This window comes from Pristiophorus japonicus, chromosome 1 (genome assembly GCF_044704955.1).
Source record: "Pristiophorus japonicus isolate sPriJap1 chromosome 1, sPriJap1.hap1, whole genome shotgun sequence".
NCBI lineage: Eukaryota > Metazoa > Chordata > Chondrichthyes > Pristiophoridae > Pristiophorus > Pristiophorus japonicus.
In genome coordinates this window covers 436988640-437012110 of record NC_091977.1, presented here as the reverse complement: position 1 = coordinate 437012110, position 23471 = coordinate 436988640, and the positions used below count along the sequence as shown (strand labels likewise).

At 44.8% G+C, this 23471-nt stretch overlaps 1 protein-coding gene across 1 annotated transcript in view; it reads right to left on the bottom strand.

Annotated features, from left to right (window-relative positions):
- The window catches only part of rnf139 (ring finger protein 139), a 37124-nt gene extending 15753 nt beyond the window's left edge, over nucleotides 1-21371 (bottom strand). The window contains exon 1 of the mRNA XM_070892814.1: nucleotides 20889-21371. Within this exon, the coding sequence (XP_070748915.1) occupies nucleotides 20889-21051 (163 nt within the window). The 5' untranslated portion in view covers nucleotides 21052-21371. The remainder of the gene's footprint in view (nucleotides 1-20888) is intronic.
- Between the last annotated feature and the right edge of the window lie 2100 nt (nucleotides 21372-23471).

The following is a 23471-nucleotide window of genomic DNA, read 5'->3' as shown; positions in this document are numbered from 1 at the left end:
GGAGAAGGGGGGGGTGGGAAAGGAGAAGGGGGGGTGGGAAAGGAGAAGGGGGGGGTGGGAAAGGAGAAGGGGGGGTGGGAAAGGAGAAGGGGGGGTGGGAAAGGAGAAGGGGGGGTGGGAAAGGAGAAGGGGGGGGTGGGAAAGGAGAAGGGGGGGTGGGAAAGGAGAAGGGGGGGTGGGAAAGGAGAAGGGGGGGTGGGAAAGGAGAAGGGGGGTGGGAAAGGAGAAGGGGGGGTGGGAAAGGAGAAGGGGGGGGTGGGAAAGGAGAAGGGGGGGTGGGAAAGGAGAAGGGGGGGTGGGAAAGGAGAAGGGGGGGTGGGAAAGGAGAAGGGGGGGTGGGAAAGGAGAAGGGGGGGTGGGAAAGGAGAAGGGGGGGTGGGAAAGGAGAAGGGGGGGTGGGAAAGGAGAAGGGGGGGTGGGAAAGGAGAAGGGGGGGGTGGGAAAGGAGAAGGGGGGGTGGGAAAGGAGAAGGGGGGGTGGGAAAGGAGAAGGGGGGGTGGGAAAGGAGAAGGGGGGGTGGGAAAGGAGAAGGGGGGTGGGGAAAGGAGAAGGGGGGGTGGGAAAGGAGAAGGGGGGGGTGGGAAAGGAGAAGGGGGGGTGGGAAAGGAGAAGGGGGGGTGGGAAAGGAGAAGGGGGGGTGGGAAAGGAGAAGGGGGGTGGGAAAGGAGAAGGGGGGGTGGGAAAGGAGAAGGGGGGTGGTGAAAGGAGAAGGGGGGGTGGGAAAGGAGAAGGGGGGGTGGGAAAGGAGAAGGGGGGGTGGGAAAGGAGAAGGGGGGGTGGGAAAGGAGAAGGGGGGGTGGGAAAGGAGAAGGGGGGTGGGAAAGGAGAAGGGGGGTGGGAAAGGAGAAGGGGGGGTGGGAAAGGAGAAGGGGGGGTGGGAAAGGAGAAGGGGGGGTGGGAAAGGAGAAGGGGGGGTGGGAAAGGAGAAGGGGGGGTGGGAAAGGAGAAGGGGGGGTGGGAAAGGAGAAGGGGGGGTGGGAAAGGAGAAGGGGGGTGGGAAAGGAGAAGGGGGGGTGGGAAAGGAGAAGGGGGGGTGGGAAAGGAGAGGGGGGGTGGGAAAGGAGAGGGGGGGGTGGGAAAGGAGAAGGGGGGGTGGGAAAGGAGAAGGGGGGGTGGGAAAGGAGAAGGGGGGGTGGGAAAGGAGAAGGGGGGGTGGGAAAGGAGAAGGGGGGGTGGGAAAGGAGAAGGGGGGGTGGGAAAGGAGAAGGGGGGGTGGGAAAGGAGAAGGGGGGGTGGGGAAAGGAGAAGGGGGGGTGGGAAAGGAGAAGGGGGGGTGGGAAAGGAGAAGGGGGGGGTGGGAAAGGAGAAGGGGGGGTGGGAAAGGAGAAGGGGGGGTGGGAAAGGAGGAAGGGGGGGTGGGAAAGGAGAAGGGGGGGTGGGAAAGGAGAAGGGGGGGTGGGAAAGGAGAAGGGGGGGTGGGAAAGGAGAAGGGGGGTGGGAAAGGAGAAGGGGGGGTGGGAAAGGAGAAGGGGGGGTGGGAAAGGAGAAGGGGGGGTGGGAAAGGAGAAGGGGGGGTGGAAAGGAGAAGGGGAGGTGGGAAAGGAGCAAGGGGGGGTGGGAAAGGAGAAGGGGGTGGGAAAACAGTGCCGGGACCTCTGCACCATGCGCGCCCCACTGTAGCGCGCATGTGCAGAGGTCCCCGGCACTGTTTTCAGCGCAGGGATCTAGCTCCGCCCCCCACAGCTCGTGCTGCGCCGCGCCCGGCTCCAGAGGACCAGCAGGGAGCCGGAGAATCTAAGTTTTTTTTATGCGCACTTTGTGGCGCGAAAAACAGGCGTCCAGGTCGGGGCTGCGCCGTTCTATGCGCGGCCCGAAACTTGGGCCCATTGATACTAAAACAAAGCCCCCAGCCTACTTTTAAGAGTTTTACTAGTTATGCTACAAGGAAAAGCCATTAAATTAATCTCTCACTTCCAAGGACTGAGTCAGCCGTGGCTCAGTTGGTAGCTCTCTCGCCTCAGAGTCAGAAAGTTGTGGGTTCAAGTCCCACTCCAGACACTTGAGCACAAAAATCTAGGCTGAAATCTGAAACAAATTATCTGGTCATTATCACATTACTGTTTGTGGGGAATTTGCTGATGGCAGATTGGCTGCTGCGTTTCCTCATTACAACAGTGACCACACTTCAAAAAGTACTTCATTGGCTGTAAAAGCGCTTTGGGATTACATAGGATATACAGCACAAAAACAGGCATTTCAGCCCAACCAGTCCATGCCAATGTTTATGCTCCACCCGAGCCTCTTCCTGTCTTTACTTATCGCCACCCTCCCTTTCCTCTCCAGTCCTCGAACGTGTTGTCGCCTCCCAAATCCATGCCCATCTTTCCCGCAATTCCATGTTTGAATCCTTCCAATCCCGTTCTGCTACTGCCACAGTATCGAAACGGCTCTCAAAGTCACAAATGACATCCTTTGTGACAGTGACAAAGGCAATCTATCCCTCCTCGTCCTCCTTCACTTGTAGGCAGCCTTTGACATGGTTGCCAACTCTATCATTCGCCATCAACTACCCACCGTCGTCCAGCTGGGTGGAACTGCACACGCCTGGTTTCATTCTTATCTATCTAGTCGTAGCCAGAGAATCATGTGCAACGGCTTCTCTTCCCACCCCGCATTATTGCCTCTGGCCCCCTCCTATTTCTCATCTACATGTTGCCCCTTGACGACATCATCCGAAAACACATAATTTTCCACATGTATGCTGATGACAACCAGCTCTACCTCACTACCAATCTCTCGACCCCTCGCGGTCTCTAAGTTGTCAGACTGCTTGTCCGACATCCAGTTCTGGAGGAGTAGAAATGTTCCCCAATTGAATATTAGAAGACCGAAGCCATTGTTTTCGGTTTGTGGTCCCTGTCACACACTCCATTCCCGAGCCACTGACTCCTTCCCTCTCCTCAACTACTATGAGGCCGATCCAAACTGTTCGCAACCTTGGTGTCATATCAGACCATAAAATGAGCTTTCAACCTCATATCTGCAGCATAACTAAAACAGTCTATTTCCACCTCCGTGACATTGCCTGTCTCCACCCTTGCCTCAGCTCATCCGCTGCTGAAGCCCTCATCCATGCCTTTGACACCTCTAGACTGGACGATTCCAACACTCCTGGCTGGCCTCCCGCATTTTACTCTACTTAAATTAGAGGTGATCCAAAACTTGGCTGCCTGTGTCCTATCTTGCACCAAGTCCCGGTCACCCCATCACCCCTGTGCTCGATGACCTAGATTGCTTCCAGTTAAGCATCGCCTCGATTTCAAAATTCTCATCCTTATTTTCAAATCCCTCCATGGTCTCGACCCTCCCTATCTGTAATCTCCTCCAGTCCCACAACCCCTCAAGATGTCTGACCTCTTCTAATTCTGGCCTCTTGAGCATCCCTGATTAAAACATAGTAGGAGCAGGAGGCGGCCATATGGCCCCTCAAGCCTGCTCAGCCATTCAATACAATCATAGCTGATCCGATCACGGACTCAGGTCCACTTCGCTGCCCGCTCCCCATAACCCCTTATTCCCTCATCGGTTAAGAGACTGTCTATCTCGGTCTTAAATTTATTCAATGACCGTGGCTATCAAGGGAAATCAGGGATAGTATTAAAGCCAAGGAAGTGGCATACAAATTGGCCAGAAATAGCAATGAACCCAGGGACTGGGAGAAATTTAGAACTCAGCAGAGGAGGACAAAGGGTTTGATTAGGGCAGGGAAAATAGAGTATGAGAGGAAGCTTGCAGGGAATATTAAAACAGACTGCAAAAACGTCTATAGATATGTAAAGAGAAAAAGGTTAGTAATGACAAACATAGGTCCCCTGCAGTCAGAATCAGGGGAAGTCATAACGGGGAACAAAGAAATGGCAGACCAATTGAACAAGTACTTTGGTTCGGTATTCACTAAGGAGGACACAAACAACCTTCCGGATATAAAAGGGGTCAGAGGGTCTAGTAAGAAGGAGGAACTGAGCGAAATCCTTATTAGTCGGGAAATTGTGTTGGGGAAATTGATGGGATTGAAGGCCGATAAATCCCCAGGGCCTGATGGTCTGCATCCCAGAGTACTTAAGAAGGTGGCCTTGGAAATAGCGGATGCATTGACAGTCATTTTCCAACATTCCATAGACTCGATCAGTTCCTATGGAATGGAGGGTAGCTAATGTAACCCCACTTTTTAAAAAAGGAGGGAGAGAAAACAGGGAATTACAGACCGGTCAGCCTGACATCAGTAGTGGGTAAAATGATGGAATCAATTATTAAGGATGTTATAGCAGTGCATTTGGAAAGAGGTGACATGATAGGTCCAAGTCAGCATGGATTTGTGAAAGGGAAATCATGCTTGACAAATCTTCTGGAATTTTTTGAGGATGTTTCCAGTAGAGTGGACAAGGGAGAACCAGTTGATGTGGTGTATTTGTACTTTCAGAAGGCTTTCGACAAGGTCCCACACAAGAGATTAATTTGCAAAGTTAAAGCACATGGGATTGGGGGTAGAGTGCTGACGTGGATTGAGAACTGGTTGGCAGACAGGAAGCAAAGAGTAGAAGTAAATGGGTACTTTTCAGAATGACAGGCAGTGACTAGTGGGGTACCGCAAGGTTCTGTGCTGGGGCCCCAGCTGTTTACATTGTACATTAATGATTTAGACGAGGGGATTAAATGTAGTATCTCCAAATTTGCGGATGACACGAAGTTGGGTGGCAGTGTGAGTTACGAGGAGGATGCTATGAGGCTGCAGAGTGACTTGGATAGGTTAGGTGAGTGGGCAAATGCATGGCAGATGAAGTATAATGTGGATAAATGTGAGGTTATCCACTTTGGTTATAAAAAGAGACAGACAGACTATTATCTGAATGGTGACAGATTGGGAAAAGGGGAAGTGCAACGAGACCTGGGTGTCATGGTACATCAGTCATTGAAGGTTGGCATGCAGGTACAGCAGGCGGTTAAGAAAGCAAATGGCACATTGGCCTTCATAGCGAGGGGATTTGAGTACAGGGTCAGGGAGGTGTTACTACAGTTGTACAGGGCCTTGGTGAGGCCACACCTGTACAGTTTTGGTCTCCTAACTTGAGGAAGGACATTCTTGCTATTGAGGGAGTGCAGAGAAGGTTCACCAGACTGATTCGCAAGATGGTGGGACTGACATATCAAGAAAGACTGGATCAACTGGGCTTGTATTCACTGGAGTTCAGAAGAATGAGAGGGGATCTCATAGAAACGTTTAAAATTCTGATGTGTTTCGACAGGTTAGATGCAGGAAGAATGTTTCCAATGTTGGGGAAGTCCAGAACCATGGGTCACAGTCTAAGGATAAGGGGTAAGCCATTTAGGACCGAGACGAGGAGAAACTTCTTCACCCAGAGTGGTGAACCTGTGGAATTCTCTACCACAGAAAGTTGTTGAGGCCAATTCACTAAATATATTCAAAAAGATGTAGTCCTTACTACTAGGGGGATCAAGCGGTATGGCGAGAAAGCAGGAATGGGGTGCTGAAGTTGTATGTTCAGCCATGAACTCACTGAGTGACGGTGCAGGCTCGAAGGGCCGAATGGCCTACTCCTGCACCTATTTTCTATGTTTCTATGACCCGCTTCCACAGCTCTGAGGCAGCGAATTCCAGTTTTACAATTCTCAGAAGAAATTCCTCCTCATCTCAGAATCAGGGGCTGCCCATTTAAAATTAAGATTATACCCCCTAGTTCGAGTCTCCCCCATCAGTGGAAACATCCTCTCTGCATCCACCTTGTCAAGCCCCCTCATAATCTTATACGTTTCGATAAGATCATAGAAACATAGAAAATAGGTGCTGGAGGAGGCCATTCGGCCCTTCGAGTCTGCACTGCCATTCAATGAGTTCATGGCTGAACATGCAACTTCAGTACCTCTTTGCTGCTTTCTCGCCATACCCCTTGATCCCCCGAGTAGTAAGGACTTCATCTAATTCCTTTTTGAATATATTTAGTGAATTGACCTCAACAACTTTCTGTGGTAGAGAATTCCACAGGTTCAACACTCTCTGGGTGAAGAAGTTTCTCCTCATCTCGGTCCTAAATGGCTTACCCCTTACCCTTAGACTGTGACCCCTGGTTCTGGACTTCCCCAACATTGGAAACATTCTTCCTGCATCAAACCTGTCTAAACCTGTTAGAATTTTAAACGTTTCTAGGAGATCACCTCTCATTCTTCTGAATTTCAATGAGTAGAGTCCCAACCTACTCAACCTTGCCTCATATCTGGAATCAACCCAGTGAACAGTCTCTGAACTGCTTCCAATGCAAGTATATCCTTTCGTAAATATGGAAACCAAAACTGTACGCAGTATTCCAGGTTACCCTGTATAACTGTAGCAAGACTTCCTTGCTTTAATACTTCATTCCCTTTACAATAAAGTCCAAGATTCCATTGGCCTTCCTGATCACTTGCTGTACCTGCATACTATCCTTTTGTGTTTCATGCACAAGTACCCCCAGGTCCCGCTGTACTACAGCAATCTTTCTCCATTTAAATAATAACTTGCTCTTTGATTTTTTTCTGCCAGTGCATAACCTCACACTTTCCAACATTATACTCCATCTGCTAAATTTTTGCCCACTCACTTAGTTTGTCTTTGTCCTTTTGCAGATCTTGTGTCCCCTCCTCACACATTGCTTTTCCTCCCATCTTTGTATCAGCAGCAAACTTGGCTACATTACATTCAGTCCCTTCTTCCAAGTCATTAATGTCGATTGTAAATAGTTGGGGTCCCAGCACTGATCCCTGTGGCACCCCACTAGTTACTGGTTGCCAACCAGTGAATGAGCCATTTATCCCGACTCTCTGTTCTCTGTTCGTTAGCCAATCCTCTATCCATGCTAATATATTACCCCAACCCCGTGAACTTTTATCTTGTGGAGGAAACTTTTATGTAGCACCTTGTCAAATGCCTTCTGGAAGTCCAAATACACCACATCCACTGGTTCCCCTTTATCCACCCTGTTCATTACATCCTCAATTATAAAATCACTCAACCATTGGTGGCCATGCCTTCCTGTTGCCTCAGCCCCGAGCTCTGGAACGACCTGTCTAAACCTCTCCACCTCTCTACCTCTTTCTTCCTTGAAGATGCTCCTTAAAACATAGCTCTTTGACGAAGCTTTTGGTCACCTGCACTAATTTCTACTTCTGCGGCTTGGTGTCAAATTTTTCTCATAATGCTCCTATGAAGCGCCATGGGACGTTTCACTATGTTAACATAATAGGAGCAGGAGTAGGCCATTTGGCCCCTCAAGCCTGCTCCACCATTTAATAAGATCATGGCTGATCTGATCATGGACTCAGCTCCACTTCCCTGCCCGCTCCCCATAACCCTTATCGCTCAAAAATCTGTCTATCTCCACTTTAAAATATATTCAATGACCCAGCGTAGATCTCTGGGGCAAAGAATTCCACAGATTTACAACCCACAGAGAAGAAATTCCTCCTCATCAGTTTTAAATGGGCGACCCCATTATTCTGAAACTATGCCCCGTAGTTCTAGATTCTCCCACGAGGGGAAACATCCTGTCTGCATCTACCTTGTTGAGCCCTCTCAGTATCTTATGTTTCAATAAGATCACTTCTCATTCTTCTAAACTCCAATGAGTATAGGCCCAACCTGCCTTCATAAGTCAACCCTTTCATCTCGGGAATCAACCTAGTGAACCTTCTCTGAACTGCCTTCAATGCAAGTATATCCCTCCTTAAATAAGGAGACCAATACTGTACGCAGTACTCCAGGTATGGCCTCACCAATACCCTGTACAGTTGCTTTTATACTCTATGCCCCTTTGCAATAAAGGTCAACATTCCATTTGCCTTTCTGATTACTTGCTGTACCTGCATACTATCCTTTTGTGTTTCATGCACAAGAACCCCCAAGTCTCTATTTAAATAATAATTTGCTTTTTTATATTTCCTAACAAAGTGGATAACCTCACACTTTCCCACTTTATACTCCACCACTTTATACTCCATCTACCAAATGTTTGCCCACTCACTTAGCCTGTCTATATCCCTTTGCAGATTGTGTGTCCCCTCCTCACAATATGCTTTCTCACCCATCTTTGTATCATCAGCAAACTTGGCGACATTACAAAATCGGTCCCTTCACCCAAGTCATTAATGTAGATTGTAAATAGTTGAGGTCTCAGCACAGAGCCCTGTGGCACCCAACTAGTTACCGTTTGCCAACCGGAAAATGACCCATTTATCCCAACTCTCTGCTTTCTGTTAGTTAGCCAATCCTCTATCCATGCCCCCAACCCCGTGAACTTTTATCTTGTGCAGTAATGTTTTATGTGGCACCTTATCAAATGCATTCCAGAAATCCAAATACACCACATCCACTGGTTCTCCCTTATCCACCCTGCTCGTCACATCCTCAAAGAGCTCCAGCAAACATGATCTCCCTTACATAAAACCATGCTGACTCTGCTTGACTGTATTATGCTTTTCCAAATGTTCTGCTACTGCTTCCTTAATAATGGACTCCAGCATTTTCCCCAATGACAGATGCTAGGCTAACTGGTCTATAGTTTCTTGCTTTCTGTCTGCCTCCTTTTTTAAAACAAATAAAGGGCGTTAAATTTGCGGTTTTCCAATCCACAAGGACCTCTCCAGAATCCAGAGAACTTTGGGAGATTACAACCAATGGATCCACTATCTCTGCAGCCACTTCTCTTAAGACCCTAGGATGCAGGTCATCACATCCAGGGGACTTGTCCACCTTTAGTCCCATTATTTTACCAAGTACTTTTTCCTTTAGTGACAGAGATTGTTTTAAGTTCCTCCCTCTCTATAGTCCCTTGATTATCCATTATCGGGATGTTTTTAGAAACATAGAAAAATAGGTGCAGGAGTAGGCCATTCGGCCCTTCGAGCCTGCACCGCCATTCAATAAGATCATGGCTGATCATTGCTTTAGTACCCCTTTCCTGCTTTCTCTCCATACCCCTTGATCCCCTTAACTGTAAGAGCCATATCTAACTCCCTCTTAAATATATCCAGTGAACTGGCATCAACAACTCTCTGCAGCAGGGAATTCCACAGGTTTACAACTCGCTGAGTGAAGAAGTTTCTCCTCATCTCAGTCCTAAATGGCCTACCCTTTATCCTAAGACTATGTCCCCTGGTTCTGGACTTCCCCAACATCGGGAACATTCTTCCCGCGTCTAACCTGTCCAGTCCCGTCAGAATCTTATATGTTTCTATGAGATCCCCTCTCAGCCTTCTAAACTCCAGTGAATAAAGGCCCAATTGAATCAGTCTTTTCTCATATGACAGCCCAGCCATCCCTGGAATCAGTCTGGTGAACCTTCACTGCACTCCCTCAATAGCAAGAACGTCCTTCCTCAGACTAGGAGACCAAAACTGAACACAATATTCCAGGTGAGGCCTCACCAAGGCCCTGTACAACTGCAGTAAGACCTCCCTGCTTCCAAATTCAAATCCCCTAGCTATGAAGGCCAACATACCATTTGCCTTCTTTTACCGCCTGCTGTACCTGCATGCCAACTTTCAGTGATTGATGAACCACGACACCCAGGTCTCGTTGCACCTCCCCTTTTCCTAGTCTGCCGCCATTCAGATAATATTCTGCCTTCGTGTTTTTGCCCCCAAAATGGATAACCTCACATTTATCCACATTATACTGGGCAAATGCATGGCAGATGCATTCACCCAACGTGTCCAAGTCACCCTGCAGCCTCTTAGCGTCTTCCTCACAGCTCACACCGCCACCCTGTTTAGTGTCATCCGCAAACTTGGATATATTACACTCAATTCCTTCATCCAAATCGTTAATGTATATTGTAAAGAGCTGGGGTCCTAGCACTGAGCCCTGCGGCACTCCACTAGTCACTGCCTGCCATTCTGAAAAGGACGCGTTTATCCCGACTCTCTGCTTCCTGTCCTTTAGTGTCTTCTACCCTGAAAACCGATACAAAATATTTGTTCAAAGTCCCTGCCATTTCCTTGTTCCCCATTATTAATTCCCCAGTCTCATCCTCTAAGGGACCAACGTTTACTTTTGCTACTCTTCCTTTTTATATACCTGTAAAAGCTCTTACTATCTGTTTTTAATATGTCTTGCTTTTTTTTTTATACGCGCTATATAAATACAAGTTGTTGTTGTAAGTCTATCATGTCAGGTGGTCACGAAAGGCACTATATAAAACGCAAGTCTTTTTTTTAAATAAGGAAACTCAATGTTGGTTCCTCAAGTTTGTAAAGAGTGGACCGAGAAGTGAATTTGCACACCAACAGAACTAGACAAATGGATGTTTGTCGCAGGGAGTTAAAAATTTGGTTCTAAACCACTTCCAATGTTAAGTGATCCAAACCGCAAACTTATTCAACGAGCATTTTAGTATGCCCAGTAAAATAATCATTCAAAACAGGTTATGCTGCTGCATTCTTTACATCAATTAGGGAGTGTATTAGCAGTGAAAAGCAATGCATTAGTTTCATGTTGAATTCTTCAGTAACTACTTTCTGATAAGGGCTTGAACTAGTTTTACAGGATTGAATTTTCATCTGAAGTTCAAGACAACAATTCTGCACTGTACACCTTTTGCACTACTGGGAAGAATCTAATCAACCTCTATCCATTATTTTGCTCTGTCTTTTGCTTGTAATTTTGAATACAACTACAACTTTCATTTATATATTGCCTTTAATATAGAACGTGTCCCAAGTTGTGTCAGGAAAGAAAGGAATGAAAACCAAGCCAAACCAGGCCAGTTAGAAAAGTGACAGTTTGGTCAAAGATTTTTAAATGGTGGAAAATAACTAGAGGGGTAGGTGCTCAGCGGATAAATTCCAGAATGTGGGGTCAAGGTACCAATGATGGCACAGAGAAGATGGAAGAGGGGTGGAAGAAATGTATAGAAGACTAAAGTGAGAACTGCAGAGGGCACAAAAAGGAGAGATGAAATGTACAGAAGTAGGATGGGACAATGTATGGAAGGGTTCGAAGACAGAACAAACATTTTATATTCCAAAATGCATTGGGATCGAATGGAACCGTGGCAACTGGGGTGATGAGAAAGGGGGAAGAGGTTATGGACCTGAGTGTTAATCAAGCTGGAATTTATAGGGGGGGGGGGGGGGGGGAGAGAAAGAGAAAGAAAGAGAGTGCGATAGATCAGATTGTTTTCAATGGTGTTCTTAAATTGCAAAAGCAGTAGGACTGAAAATGCTCACACCAGTGTGAGATAAACAGCTAACCCTCAGAGTCATCAGTAGAAAGGAAGAATTAGTGTCGTGAATATGGTACACAACAAAAAAAAAGCCAATATTAACATTTTGGGATAAAAACATTCTGATTTACAGTTCTAGCTGCAAGACCAACTATTGCTGGAGGTGGAATAATAGCCCGGATTTTGCAGTCAGCAGCAAAGGAACGGCGCTCGCCGGTCACCTTGCAGCTGACCCAAGGTTTTTGCAGGCTTGAGGGGAACATTACTCTAATCTAGCATTTGATCCAGTGTGGTGCCTGTGAGGTCAAGAAACAGCGAGGCTCTTCAACAAATCAAATTGAAGAATCCTCAGACACCCAGAGTTTACAACCAGACGCATGAAACCAACTATAACAGTACTAGTCAAGAGCTTTGCTCCCAATGTTATCAAGATAGGCAGTTAACACGGGTCACAACACCAGTACAGACATAATCAGCACTGTAGGAAAAGGCCAACTCACTCACCATTCGCAGCTCCTACGAACGCATATTCACCCACAGGAGCCACACAAGTTCCGGGTTTAGGCATGTACTGCGCATGCGCCAGACCTCGAACTTTACAGATTGCATCCATCCGAAATGCCCTTGAAATTCTTAACCTGGTAAAAGCAGGCGCAAGGCCTGCTTTTACCAGTTAAGAGTTTTTAAAAAATAATAAAATGTTATGACTGATTTATATATTAAAAACCATGTCCATTAAGGAGAGTTTAATTTTAGCCCTGTTAAAACCAAAACATTTTTTTTTTAATACATTTTTGTATAAAATAATTAAATTGCATTTCAATTAATTTTAAATATGTAATGTGTTTTATTTATTTAATGTGTTTGTGTGTTTTTGGGGGTATTTCCATTCTGGCAGCTCCGTAGAAACGGAAATCACAAGTATGAATGGGGATCCCCTGCTTTCACTGGTTGGGCCGGCCCACGTGATCCCAGGGGTGCTTATGAAGCACCTGCGCTCCTGGGATACGTGGGCCTACACGTGGAGGCCCAGGACCGCAAGTCGTCGAACCACCTGGACCACCAGATAAGTTTGTAGAATTTTTGCATGTCGCAGACATCTGTCCGTGGGAAGCCTCCAAATGCAAAATGCGGGCCAATATATTAGGGTATTCAGGACCAATTTGAATTTTTAAAAATTCAACCAGGATGGCGGAAATAAATGGAACCAATATGGGGGAGCGGGGATGCAAGAGAGAATGGGTGGGGGGGGGGAATAAAGTACTATGGAAGAGTAATTAAGATCAGCGGAGATAGGGATTTTGAACCATAGAACAGCCAGCCATCAGGGAAGGAGAAATATACTTAGTAGTGGCTGTGGATGGAAATTGTTGTTGGGATGGAGGATTACTAAAACAAACGAAGCAAGGCAAGAGTAGCCTGTGAGGGAAAACCATTGGGAGAGTTGGAAATGCAACCAACTTTGGGGGCTGAAATACTGCTAAGTTGGGAGGATGGCTGAAATTTTGCTCATTTGGAGAGCGGGGGAGCAATCATGCTCTGTAGACGAGGTGAGGATGTGGTAAAATGCAGAAATCTTATATTCACATTCATTTGCTCCACTTACCAGTATATTGCATTCGACTCCTTGGTACAGTCCTGCTTTTATGCCAACAACTGCCTTTATATCCGATGCTTTGAGGTTTTTTCAATTACAATGTGGCTATTTAATTCACTACTGTGTTCCGTTATTGTTGCCATTGGGTGAGAGTTGTTCTCTTATTCTCAATTGCACCAACAAATATTTTTACGATGCTCTTTGCTTGTTCCTGGTTGAGGATTAGTTTTTCCTCGGAACTGTAACAAATCTATTTTTCATTCTATTAAGGATTTTTTACATTTTTGATTGAATTTTGGCCTTTCAATTTTTGGATAGAATGTGAATTGCATTCATAGTATAGTAAGCCCCTTGTATCACATATTGCACCGCAATATTGCACCATCTACAAGTGCAGTTCCAATGTTGCAATCACACACCATTTTTAATATTGAACAGATTTATAATTCTAAACTAACCAAAGCGGTGTTATATATAATGCATTGCATCAAGTTCACTGATTTGCAGTACTGATGAAATTGTATTCTGGGATTTTTGGGGATTTGATTTTTCACTGAAAATTCTAAATCAGCAGCCTTGATTATTATATGTTCCTTTAACTAAGTACCCATTTTTACCTTTTTTGAAGCCCAGGATACATGGTACAATGGTAAGCAAGATGCATCAGGCTGGAGAAAGTACATAGCAGCATGACGGAGGGCTCCCAGGGTTTGGGCTCACTGAAGAGGACCCTCTGGTTTGTCAACACTGAAGAAAAGTAATTTGGTTGAAGGGGAGGAAATGAGCTTGGAGTTTCATTCAATATGAAATTCCTGGAGTCTGGAAGCACTGGGAAGCATCCCAGGCAACAGCTGAATTTGAATGTGAAATATTCTTCCCATATCTACTGAAGATGAAAAACTGCATAATTAAGTATTTCTCTAAACAATTGTTTTGGACTTTTAGGTATAAAGAAAACACAGGTGATCCAATCACTTCTTTTGAATGCCTCTCTCACCAAGATGGAGCCTCTTTCTCTGAAATGTATCATACATGCATCATCTTCTGGATTTTTGCAATGAGAAAAATGAATAAATCTTTTGCAGTCATCCTTCTCAAATTTTAAGTAGCTTTCAATAAACAAGATTTGTTTTCAAATGATAAAGCACAAGTCTTATTAAATCACTGTTTTGCTTTGCCTCTCTCTGCCTGCTCATGATTGGAGTGTGCCTGAATTGAAACCAGACATTGCTCATGTCCAGCACAAATTGTTTATTATGACATTAAACAGAAGTAGGAGCAAACATAGATTTCACTGGCTCAAAAGGCTAGTAAATTTACAGTCCCCATTCAAAATAATAAATGGGTCAAAATTCTGAGAGATATTGGGACCAATGCTATGAGTTTGTACAGTACCAGGCATGAAAATTTATGCATGGTTAGAGCTCTCCAATAACCCTGCCTCATCAGCTGCTTGCTAAAATAGAAACACGCTAAAGAATCATTGCTGCCGGTATATAAATGCAAGTCTTTTTCTTTGTTACACCACTCTCTTCCCTTTGAAGTCCACACTTAGACAAAGGAAAATCAAAAATCAATACGGTATTCTTCATAATTAAATAAAATAACCATAATACCAATATAACATATAGGTTTCAAAGGCACAGAGACTGCCTGACAATATATCATCCAAAGACGCCACACCTGTTCAGGACATAAGCCAGACTGAAAATCTTCCTTAAGGGACTTCCTGATGGGACAATTGTAAAAGCCATGGACCACGATACAAGGTGATTAATGGCTCAGTGATCAATCCTACTTGTCTCTAACCTGGATGGGTTGAGAGTCTTCTCATACTTGTTCAATACAGTGAAAGAACATCCACTTCCATAGCTTGTCTAGTCATGCATATTTTCCTCAAATGTAATTGGAGAAGGACAGGGAAACCCTATTTACAGAAAGATGTGTCAGATGGTGGAGTCCTGGCCCAGGTGCATATTCCATGTGGAATGGCTGCTCCAAGCCATACAGTGATCAGTTTAAAATAGGCACAATTCTAGAAGCTATAATCTCCTACAAATAATAAAACGCAAGTCAAAGCTGTGATCGATCACATTCAGGATACAGTAGTATAGTGGGAAGTTTGAGACAATGTAGTGGCATTTTTGTATTTCCAGATTTAAAAAAAAAGTTATCAGTAAAAGTGATTGTTGTAAAAGCCCACTTGGTTCATTAATGTCCTTTAGGGAAGGAAACCTGTATAGTTACCCAGTCTGGCCTAGGTAACTCCAGTCCCACTGCAAATATGGTTGATTCTTAACTGCCCTCTCAAGCCACTTGGTTGAATCAAATCACTACAAAGAACAACAAGAGCATTATAAGAGTAAACTGTAGTGTCTCAAGAAGAATGTCCACCACCACTTTGTCAGGACATGGGAAATAAATGACAGCATTGTCAAAAATACCCACATCCCAAGAATAAGAATTCAAATAGCAATAACTAGCATTTATTAACTTCTTTAATGTAGGAAAATGTCCCAAGGCATTTCACAGATGCACAGACAGCAACTGACACTAATCAAAACAAGGAGGGGTGACTTAAAGCTTGATGAGAGGTAGGTTTTAAGGAGAGTTAAAAAAGAGGTAGAAAGGTTTAGGGAGGTCATTCCAGAGCTTCAGGCTTAGATGGCTGAAGGTTCTAAATGAAAACATTAACAATGGTACTCCGATACAAGTCAATTTTATAGGTAAATTTTAAACTGAAATATGACATTTTTCAATGTTCGTTAGAAATATTCCCGATGTTGGGGAAGTCCAGAACCAGGGGACACAGTTTTAGGATAAGGGGTAGGCCATTTAGGACTGAGATGAGGAGAAACTTCTTCACTCAGAGAGCTGTTAACCTATGGAATTCCCTGCCGCAGAGAGTTGTTGATGCCAGTTTATTGGATATATTCAAGAGGGAGTTAGATATGGCCCTTACGGCTAAGGGGATCAAGCGGTATGGAGAGAAAGCAGGAAAGGGGTACTGAGGGAATGATCAGCCATGATCTTATTGAATGGCGGTGTAGGCTCGAAGGGCTGAATGGCCTACTCCTGCACCTATTTTCTATGTTTCTAAAACTTATTTTAAGTTTGTAGTGGCAGCCGGAGGTGAAGAGAGGCATTTTAAGTTGTTGCATTTTCTTTATTGCAGTTGTTGTTAAGTGCCCATTTTTGATGTGGTTTTTCTGAACTTCACAATTGGTGGTTTTAATTCCAGATTACTATTTGCCGATTGTTACAATGTCTACACTATACAATGGTGATCTTCTTCAGTAATCATCGATTAGTAGGGTGGCTATCTATTCTATGAATATGTAATGTCAACCAGAAATTTGAATGAGTTAGTGAGACAAAGGATGTGTGCACATATGAATACACAAACAAGCAAATTGAAATGGTCTGAAAATCTTTTGCTGCTTTTCCTTAGTAGAACTACTTTAATCTTCTGATCCATCAGTACCAGTGAATTAAATGTTATTCAAGTTGGCTTGGAATGCTTCATACTGGTCTCTTTGCCCTTCTGTCAGATCTAGTAATGCACCTTGGTTCAATTATGCCTACTGTTCCATTTCATAAAAGTTCTGCTACTGCAGTCTAAAGCATCCGAAGCCAACTTTACCTTGGCTTGTAGCCCCAGGACTCTATGGTACTCAGTTTCATCTTACTATTAATTACTCCACTAAAATCATAACTATACCCACTCTTCTGCTGCACTCACTGGTTTCTTGTAAATTGTACATAACATTACTCATCATTACATAGTGATCTCCAAGCCCCTGATGGGGAACATGAAAATTTTAAATTCTTCAAAGAGCTTCTTTGTATATCGTGTGTAATTAACAGCTATCATTTGATGATTTCAACTTTTATCTTTTATTCAGTTAATTCTTCTAGCCTTGCTCAATCAATTCTCCTGACTTTGCTATCTCCTCTGACCTCAGATGGAACCTTCATATCTTCTCCATTGCTAAAGCTGCCTCCAAGAAGATCATATTGTGCGAAGTGCTTTTTCCCTTAACAACTGAAATATGCACAGCTAAAGTCCATCCAACACTTGAAAGCGCCTTAGGATGTTTTACAACATTAAAAAGGTGCGATATAAATACAAGCCATGGTTATTGTTGGAACTCTTAACACTTCTAGGAAGGAATAACCATACTCCTTATTGCATTCAATCATTTCTAACTATACTTTTGACATGTAAACTCATTCTTAATCAAATATTCATCTGGGACATTAAAAAACCTGATGTTAATCAACATAGCATTAACTGTTTACACGGTACTCTTATCTACATATTTCAGTGACTCACCTTCCTATAGAACTCATAGCTCAAATTCACCAATGAAAGCAGTACTAGGAGTTCAAAACTTTTCTAAACTAAAATCCTGTCAAGTTAAAACAGGTAAACCCAGCTCCATTTAAAAAAAAGCCAGAATACAAATTCAAATAGCCCAATAGTTGAAAAAAGTGTTTTTTCACTTAAGCAGAGATAGATTAGTAATAATCAGTTAATATTGTCAAAATGAACTATTACAATCACGAGGCTTCATGATGAGCTCACTACGGCAAAAAATGCTTGGAAACTCATCTACATTATATATTCCTCTCGATATTTTAAAAATAGAAAGATCTCAGTTGAGAATTTCCCTTCATAATTTAAAGAGCCTCTGATCCTTGAATCCCCTTTATTGCTCTGCAATGCATCAATGCTCTTTTGAAGTAGGGTATCCAAAACTGCACATTAATTGGCAAGAATGGAGTATAATTTTTCACAAAAATTTCAACCATGAACTTTAATGGACCTCCCTACAACAATAACCTTTAGGGCTGCTAACCAAGGGCCGTGAGGCTCTTTGTCGGCCGGCACAGACACAATGGGCCGAAATGGCCTCCTTCTGCGCTATAACTTTCTAATGCACAATATATTCAAATTTATGGCTTCATAGTAATACAGTGGCCTATTTTGAGATTAAGGGTCCGAAATCACCCCTTTCAATAAGAGGCGGCCATGAGTCAGTAAACACTCACCGCTCAGTTGTCGCGGAGGGGCCGCTATTTTGGAAATTGCCCTCATGGACTTTCCCGGCGGAGAAAGTCTCCGCTCCGCCCATGTTGCCGCCCCGTCGACCCCTTACCAACCAGCGGCGACCCCCTTTCCTCCCCGCGTGGGAAATTGCCCCACGGGAGCGGATCGGCCGCTGCCACTGACGGCTTTTCCCAATGGGAACCTTCTTGTGGATGGGCAGCGCATCGGCCCTTAAAGGAGGGGGGCGCACTGCCGCGGCTGCCATTGTATTTTCATTGTCAGGCCGCCAACAGGCAGCCCAGCACCCCCTCTTGGGTACCAGGCCGCTGGTCCGGCCAAAACCATCCCTGGTAGCCCAGTGTTTGCCACTAAAGTGGCTTCAGAGTTCAGAGTGGCCCTCCCCTTTAACTAAAGAGGAAGGACACGTTATAACAAGTCAGCACAATGTGGCACATCCACATGATACTGACGAATCCGAGCGGCAGCCGACCCGAATGCATTGGGGCAGACGGAACACTTATATGGAGGACTGAATTGCAGTTGTGCATCCTAATTTACTCATCCCTGTTTCCAAGTACTGTACTTCATTGGCTCTAAAGCGCTTTGGGTCTTCCCAAGGTCATGAAAGGCGCAATATAAATGCAAGTCTTTTTTTTGAAGACTACAGTTGATTTTGACTATACATCGTTAATTTTAGCAAGCTTATCCACTAATGATGTTTGGTCTACTCAGTTTCTCCCTTCTCGGAGATATTAGTGACATCTCTCCAGTCCTGTGGCACAGCTTCCAAATCCAACGATGTATGCAAGATTGTGGTCAGAGCAGATGCATTGAGGTGCCTTTTCCACTTTGAGTTCCACCAACTTTTCCAGTACCACTATAATATTTATAGGTATATAAAATTGCTCCACCTCCTCCTCTTGTATGCTTCCACCATCACTTTTGGAAAAACTGATACAAACTACTTTCAGTAGCCTCACCACTCCTTCAACCTCTACGAGTAGGTTCCATTTGTCTCTCTAATTCCCTTTTTACACCTTTACAAAATCCTTTATTTCTCACTACCTGATCTGCCACTCCTTCTCCTTTGTAACCTCATGCTTCTAAAGTCCACTTGATTTTCTTTCATATTAGCTTCAGATGGGCAGTATACCTTACATCCCATTCTAATTTTCTTTGCACGTTCAGGGACTACAATTTTTAGTACATCCCTTTTCCCTCATGTGACTCAAGTCTTTTCCGCTATCTCCTTTCTACTGAATTGTGGGCTACAAAAGAAAACAGTAACAGTTCCCCTTTTATATTCTTTAACTCTCACCAGATTCAGCTTTCTCCTCATCCTCTATATAAATCATTATGCACTAGTGCTGTAAAGTAATTCAAGTAAAACTGCCATGTATCTTTTTTCCCCTGCTCAATTCTTCCAGAAAATATTGTAACCAGAAATGTTTAACTCTCAGTCCTATAATAAATATATTAATGACCCATTCCCCAACACACAAAGCAATACTCTCCCTGCAAGGACACTGGTTCCAACGCTGTTCAAATGAAGCCCGCTCATCCTGGAAAGGCCACTCTTGCTACACTCGCTCCTATATCAACAGGTACATGGCATCAGGAGTAATACTGAGATTACTACCCTCCAGATCCGGCTCTTTAATGTATATCATAATTCCAATCCTTCAATAGTTTCAATATGAACTACCACTTCTGGTTGTACCCTATCTCTCCAAAATCTTTTGTACCCGCTCTATTCATATCCCTTACTCGGACACCCAAGAGGCAACAAATTTTGGACACAAGGACTATCGCAATTCAAGGCAGCAGCTCACAACCATGTTCTCAAAAAGGCAACTAGGGTTGGGCGTTAAGTGCAAATTTTGCCAGCAATGCCTACATCCCAAGAAAGATTTTTTTTTAAACTCAGCTGTAGTTAAAAAAGTATCTGTCTATTCCCTTGAATATGGAATCCCCTAAACTAATGCATTTCTGCACTTCACTTCCCCCACTTTAGCAATTCTTGCTCCAAAGCATTGCTCACCATCATCATCCTTCAAGTTAATGTTATCACTGGTATTCAAATACCCATTTGTCAAGTCAGTACCCAAGAGATCTCTGGATTACCTCCCATCTCCTCTTCCTACCATGATGGATGGTCACCCATGTCCTTTGCTAAGTAACTTGCTCTTGTCTGCAAGGTGAGCACTTCCTGGAATATGTATACCAGGAAACTTCAGCTTCTTACTTGTGATAGAATGTTCCTAGTTGCTCCTGAAGCTCAAAATGTTTGAGCTTATGCAATCAAGAGACACGTGTGGCCATCCTAGCCACAGGAAGCATCCACAACAGAAATTTTCAAAATGTGTCCCCAAAAAATATTTGTTCCCACATTCACTCAGAAGTAATATGCATAACTCAACAGAACTCATGTCTTTCTTCCAACCTGAACTAATACAGGAAGACTATCTTCTTCAATAGAGCTGCAATCCATTGAACAGCTTCCTAAATCAGAGCTCCAACGAATCCAACACGAACCCCCTTCCCATCAGAGTACCAACGAATCTGAAGGAACACGCTCTTCCATTCGCCCTGAATTAATCCATCAGGTCCTCCAGCTCCTTCCCATTGGAGATTCAAATATTGCAGCTCGGGCTCTTTTCAAAAAGGTGAAGAGAAGTTCTGATCGAATGAAATAAAGGCTTGCCTTTATTCCTCCCTCTCCGGCAGATTAGGCCTGCAACTAGTCCCTTAACACCTCCACACACTTTCTCAACAGAGCTACAACTGACCAAGCAGGAACACTGCACCCTTCCCCATCGAAGCCCAACTAATCCAGACCGACTTCTACACCCTTCAGTGTCCAGCTAATCGGAGTGGTCTTTCCCCCATTAGTATCCACTGATGCAAGAGGACCCATCTTCCCAGTGGGGCTGCGCTGACAACAGTCGGCAGGAACCCGGCCTAAGCCCGCTCTCCTCCTCTGCAGCGGACTTGGGCCGCCGTGCCCGCTCCCGCAGTCACTCACCCACTAACCGCTGCGATACCTGCCGAGCCACCGCGGACAGGGTCTCGTCACCGTCGTAGTACGAGTTCAAGATGGCGTCGATGACGAAGATACAGGGCACCCGCAGGGCCACGTCCAGGACCCCTCGGAGGTGACTCCCCATCGACACCCACTGTGAGGACATCGTCAACCGCCGTGCTGCCGCTGAGTCAGAGTCGGCTGCTCGTTGAAGGGGCCGCGCGGCCTGCCTGCCGGTATACCGTGTACGCACGCCTCTATGTGGCGGAGTTGTCGCTGCCGGTGAGTCAGCTGTCGCCACTATATGGCTGCCCGGCCGCCACCGCCGCTCTCCTCTTCCTTTCCATACCCAAGCCCACAGCCGGCCCTCTCTCCCTCTTCCTCTCCGCACAACGCGAAAGGCGCGTCACGCAAACCAACACGTCATAATCGGACAGATGGAGAACATGAAGCGCGACTGAGGAAGAAGACGCAAGTCGCGTCACAATCGGACGCACGATAGAATGTTCAGCCTGCTGAAAGGCCGGGGGGAGGGGGGTGGGGCACGCCTGGCACGTCACAATCGGACGTACGCCAAGAGGTTTTTATTTTCGGTCGCAGAGCCAGAATTTGCGCAGACGCGTAATTTGGGGCTGCATGTACTGAACTGTCGTTCATGCTGAAAGGTTGTCAAGTGACCATGTTGACATCGCTCTCCAGTGGCGGTACTGGCTTATTACTGGCAAATTAAGTCAATAGTTGGTGTAGCTTTAGTGTGAAATTGTGAAGTGAGAGTTCAAAATGTTTATGAAATTACAGTAATGTAAATAACATCTGAGGATGTGCCAAGTACATTAGGAATTATGGTTTTGAAAATTCGAAATTAGTATGATTAGCGTATGCCAATTATTTCTATCAACAGGTTTAGAATAGTTATGGAAAAGGACAAGGTACAATCAAGCGTAAAAATACTTAACTGAAGGAGGTCTCAATGGGAGACCTTCAAAGAGGAGAAGGTTTGGTTTCAGAGTAGACACATTCCTATGAGGGGGGAAACGAGGGGCTTCCAAAGCGGGAGCTCCCTAGATGACGAAAGATGTAGAGGTTAAACTGAGACAGAAAAAGGAGGATTATGACAATTGTAAAGTTCATAATAAAATAGAGAACCAAGCTGAATATAGAAAGTACAGAGGAGATCTAAGAAAGGAAATAAGAGGGGCAAAGAGAGGGTATGAGAATAGATTAGCGGATGACATAAAAGGGAACTCAATAGACTTTTATAAACACATAAATAGTGAAACTGTAGTCAAAGGAAGAGTGAGGCCGATTAGGGACCAAAACAATCTTCTTGTGGAGGCAGAGGGCATGGCTGAGGTTCTAAATAAGTACTTTGCATCTATCTTCAATAGAGAAGAGGTTGCTGAATAAAGTAGCAGTAAAGGAGGAGGCAGAAGCGATATTGAATAGAATAAAAGTAGATAAAGACGGGTTACTTAACAGGTTGGCAGTCCTCAAAGTAGAAAACTCACCCAGTCCAGATGGGATGCATCCTAACAACACGAGAACCAACACATGGGTAAAACCTACTTAATCTCATCTTCACCAATCTATTTTTTACAGGTGAATCTGTCCATGACAGCATTGGTAGCAGTGACCACCGCACAGTCCTTGTGGAGACGAAGTCCCGTCTTCACACTGAGGACACCCTCCATCGCATTGTGTGACACTACCACAGTGTTAAATGGGATAGATTCAGAACAGATTTAACAGCTCAAAACTGGGCATCCATGAGGCACTGTGGGAAATCAGCAGCAGCAGAATTGTAATCCACCACAACCTCATGGCCCTGCCACATCCAGTCTGAATGATGGTGGAAAATTAAACAACCAACAGGAGGAGGAGGATCCACGAATATCACCATGCTCAATGAAGCATATGTGTGCCAAGGACAAAGCTGAAGCATTTGCAACCATAAAAACATAAGAAATAGGAGCAGGAGCAGGAGTAGGTCATGTAGCCCCTTGAGCCTGCACCGCCATTCAATAAGATCATTGCTAATCTGATCTTGGCCTCAACTCCACTTTCCACTCTGCTCCCCGTAACCCTAGACTCTCCTATAGTTCAAGAATCTGTCTATCTCCACCTTAAGTACATTAAATGACCCAGGCTTCACAGTTCTCTGGGGTAGAGAATTCCAAAGATTCATGACCCCCTGAGAGAAGAAATTCCTCCTTATCTTCATTTTAAATGGGCGACCCCTTATTCTGAAACCATATCCCCCAGTTCTAGATTCCCCCACGAGGGGAGACATTCTCTTTGCATATAAAAACATAGAAACATGGAAATTTACAGCGCAGAAGGAGGCCATTTTAGCCCATCATGTCCGAGGCGACAGACAAAGAACAACACGGCCCTCGGTCAGCAGCCCTGAAAGTTACATATAAACCTCTGAACAATGAACAATGGCGAAAAGGTAAAGAGCATCTGGCCCAACCAGTCCGCCCCACACAACTGCGATACCCCATGTATCGCAACATTTTACACTCCACCCCACCCAGAGCCATGCGATCTCCTGAGAGAGGCAAAGAAACAGATAACCCAGGCCAA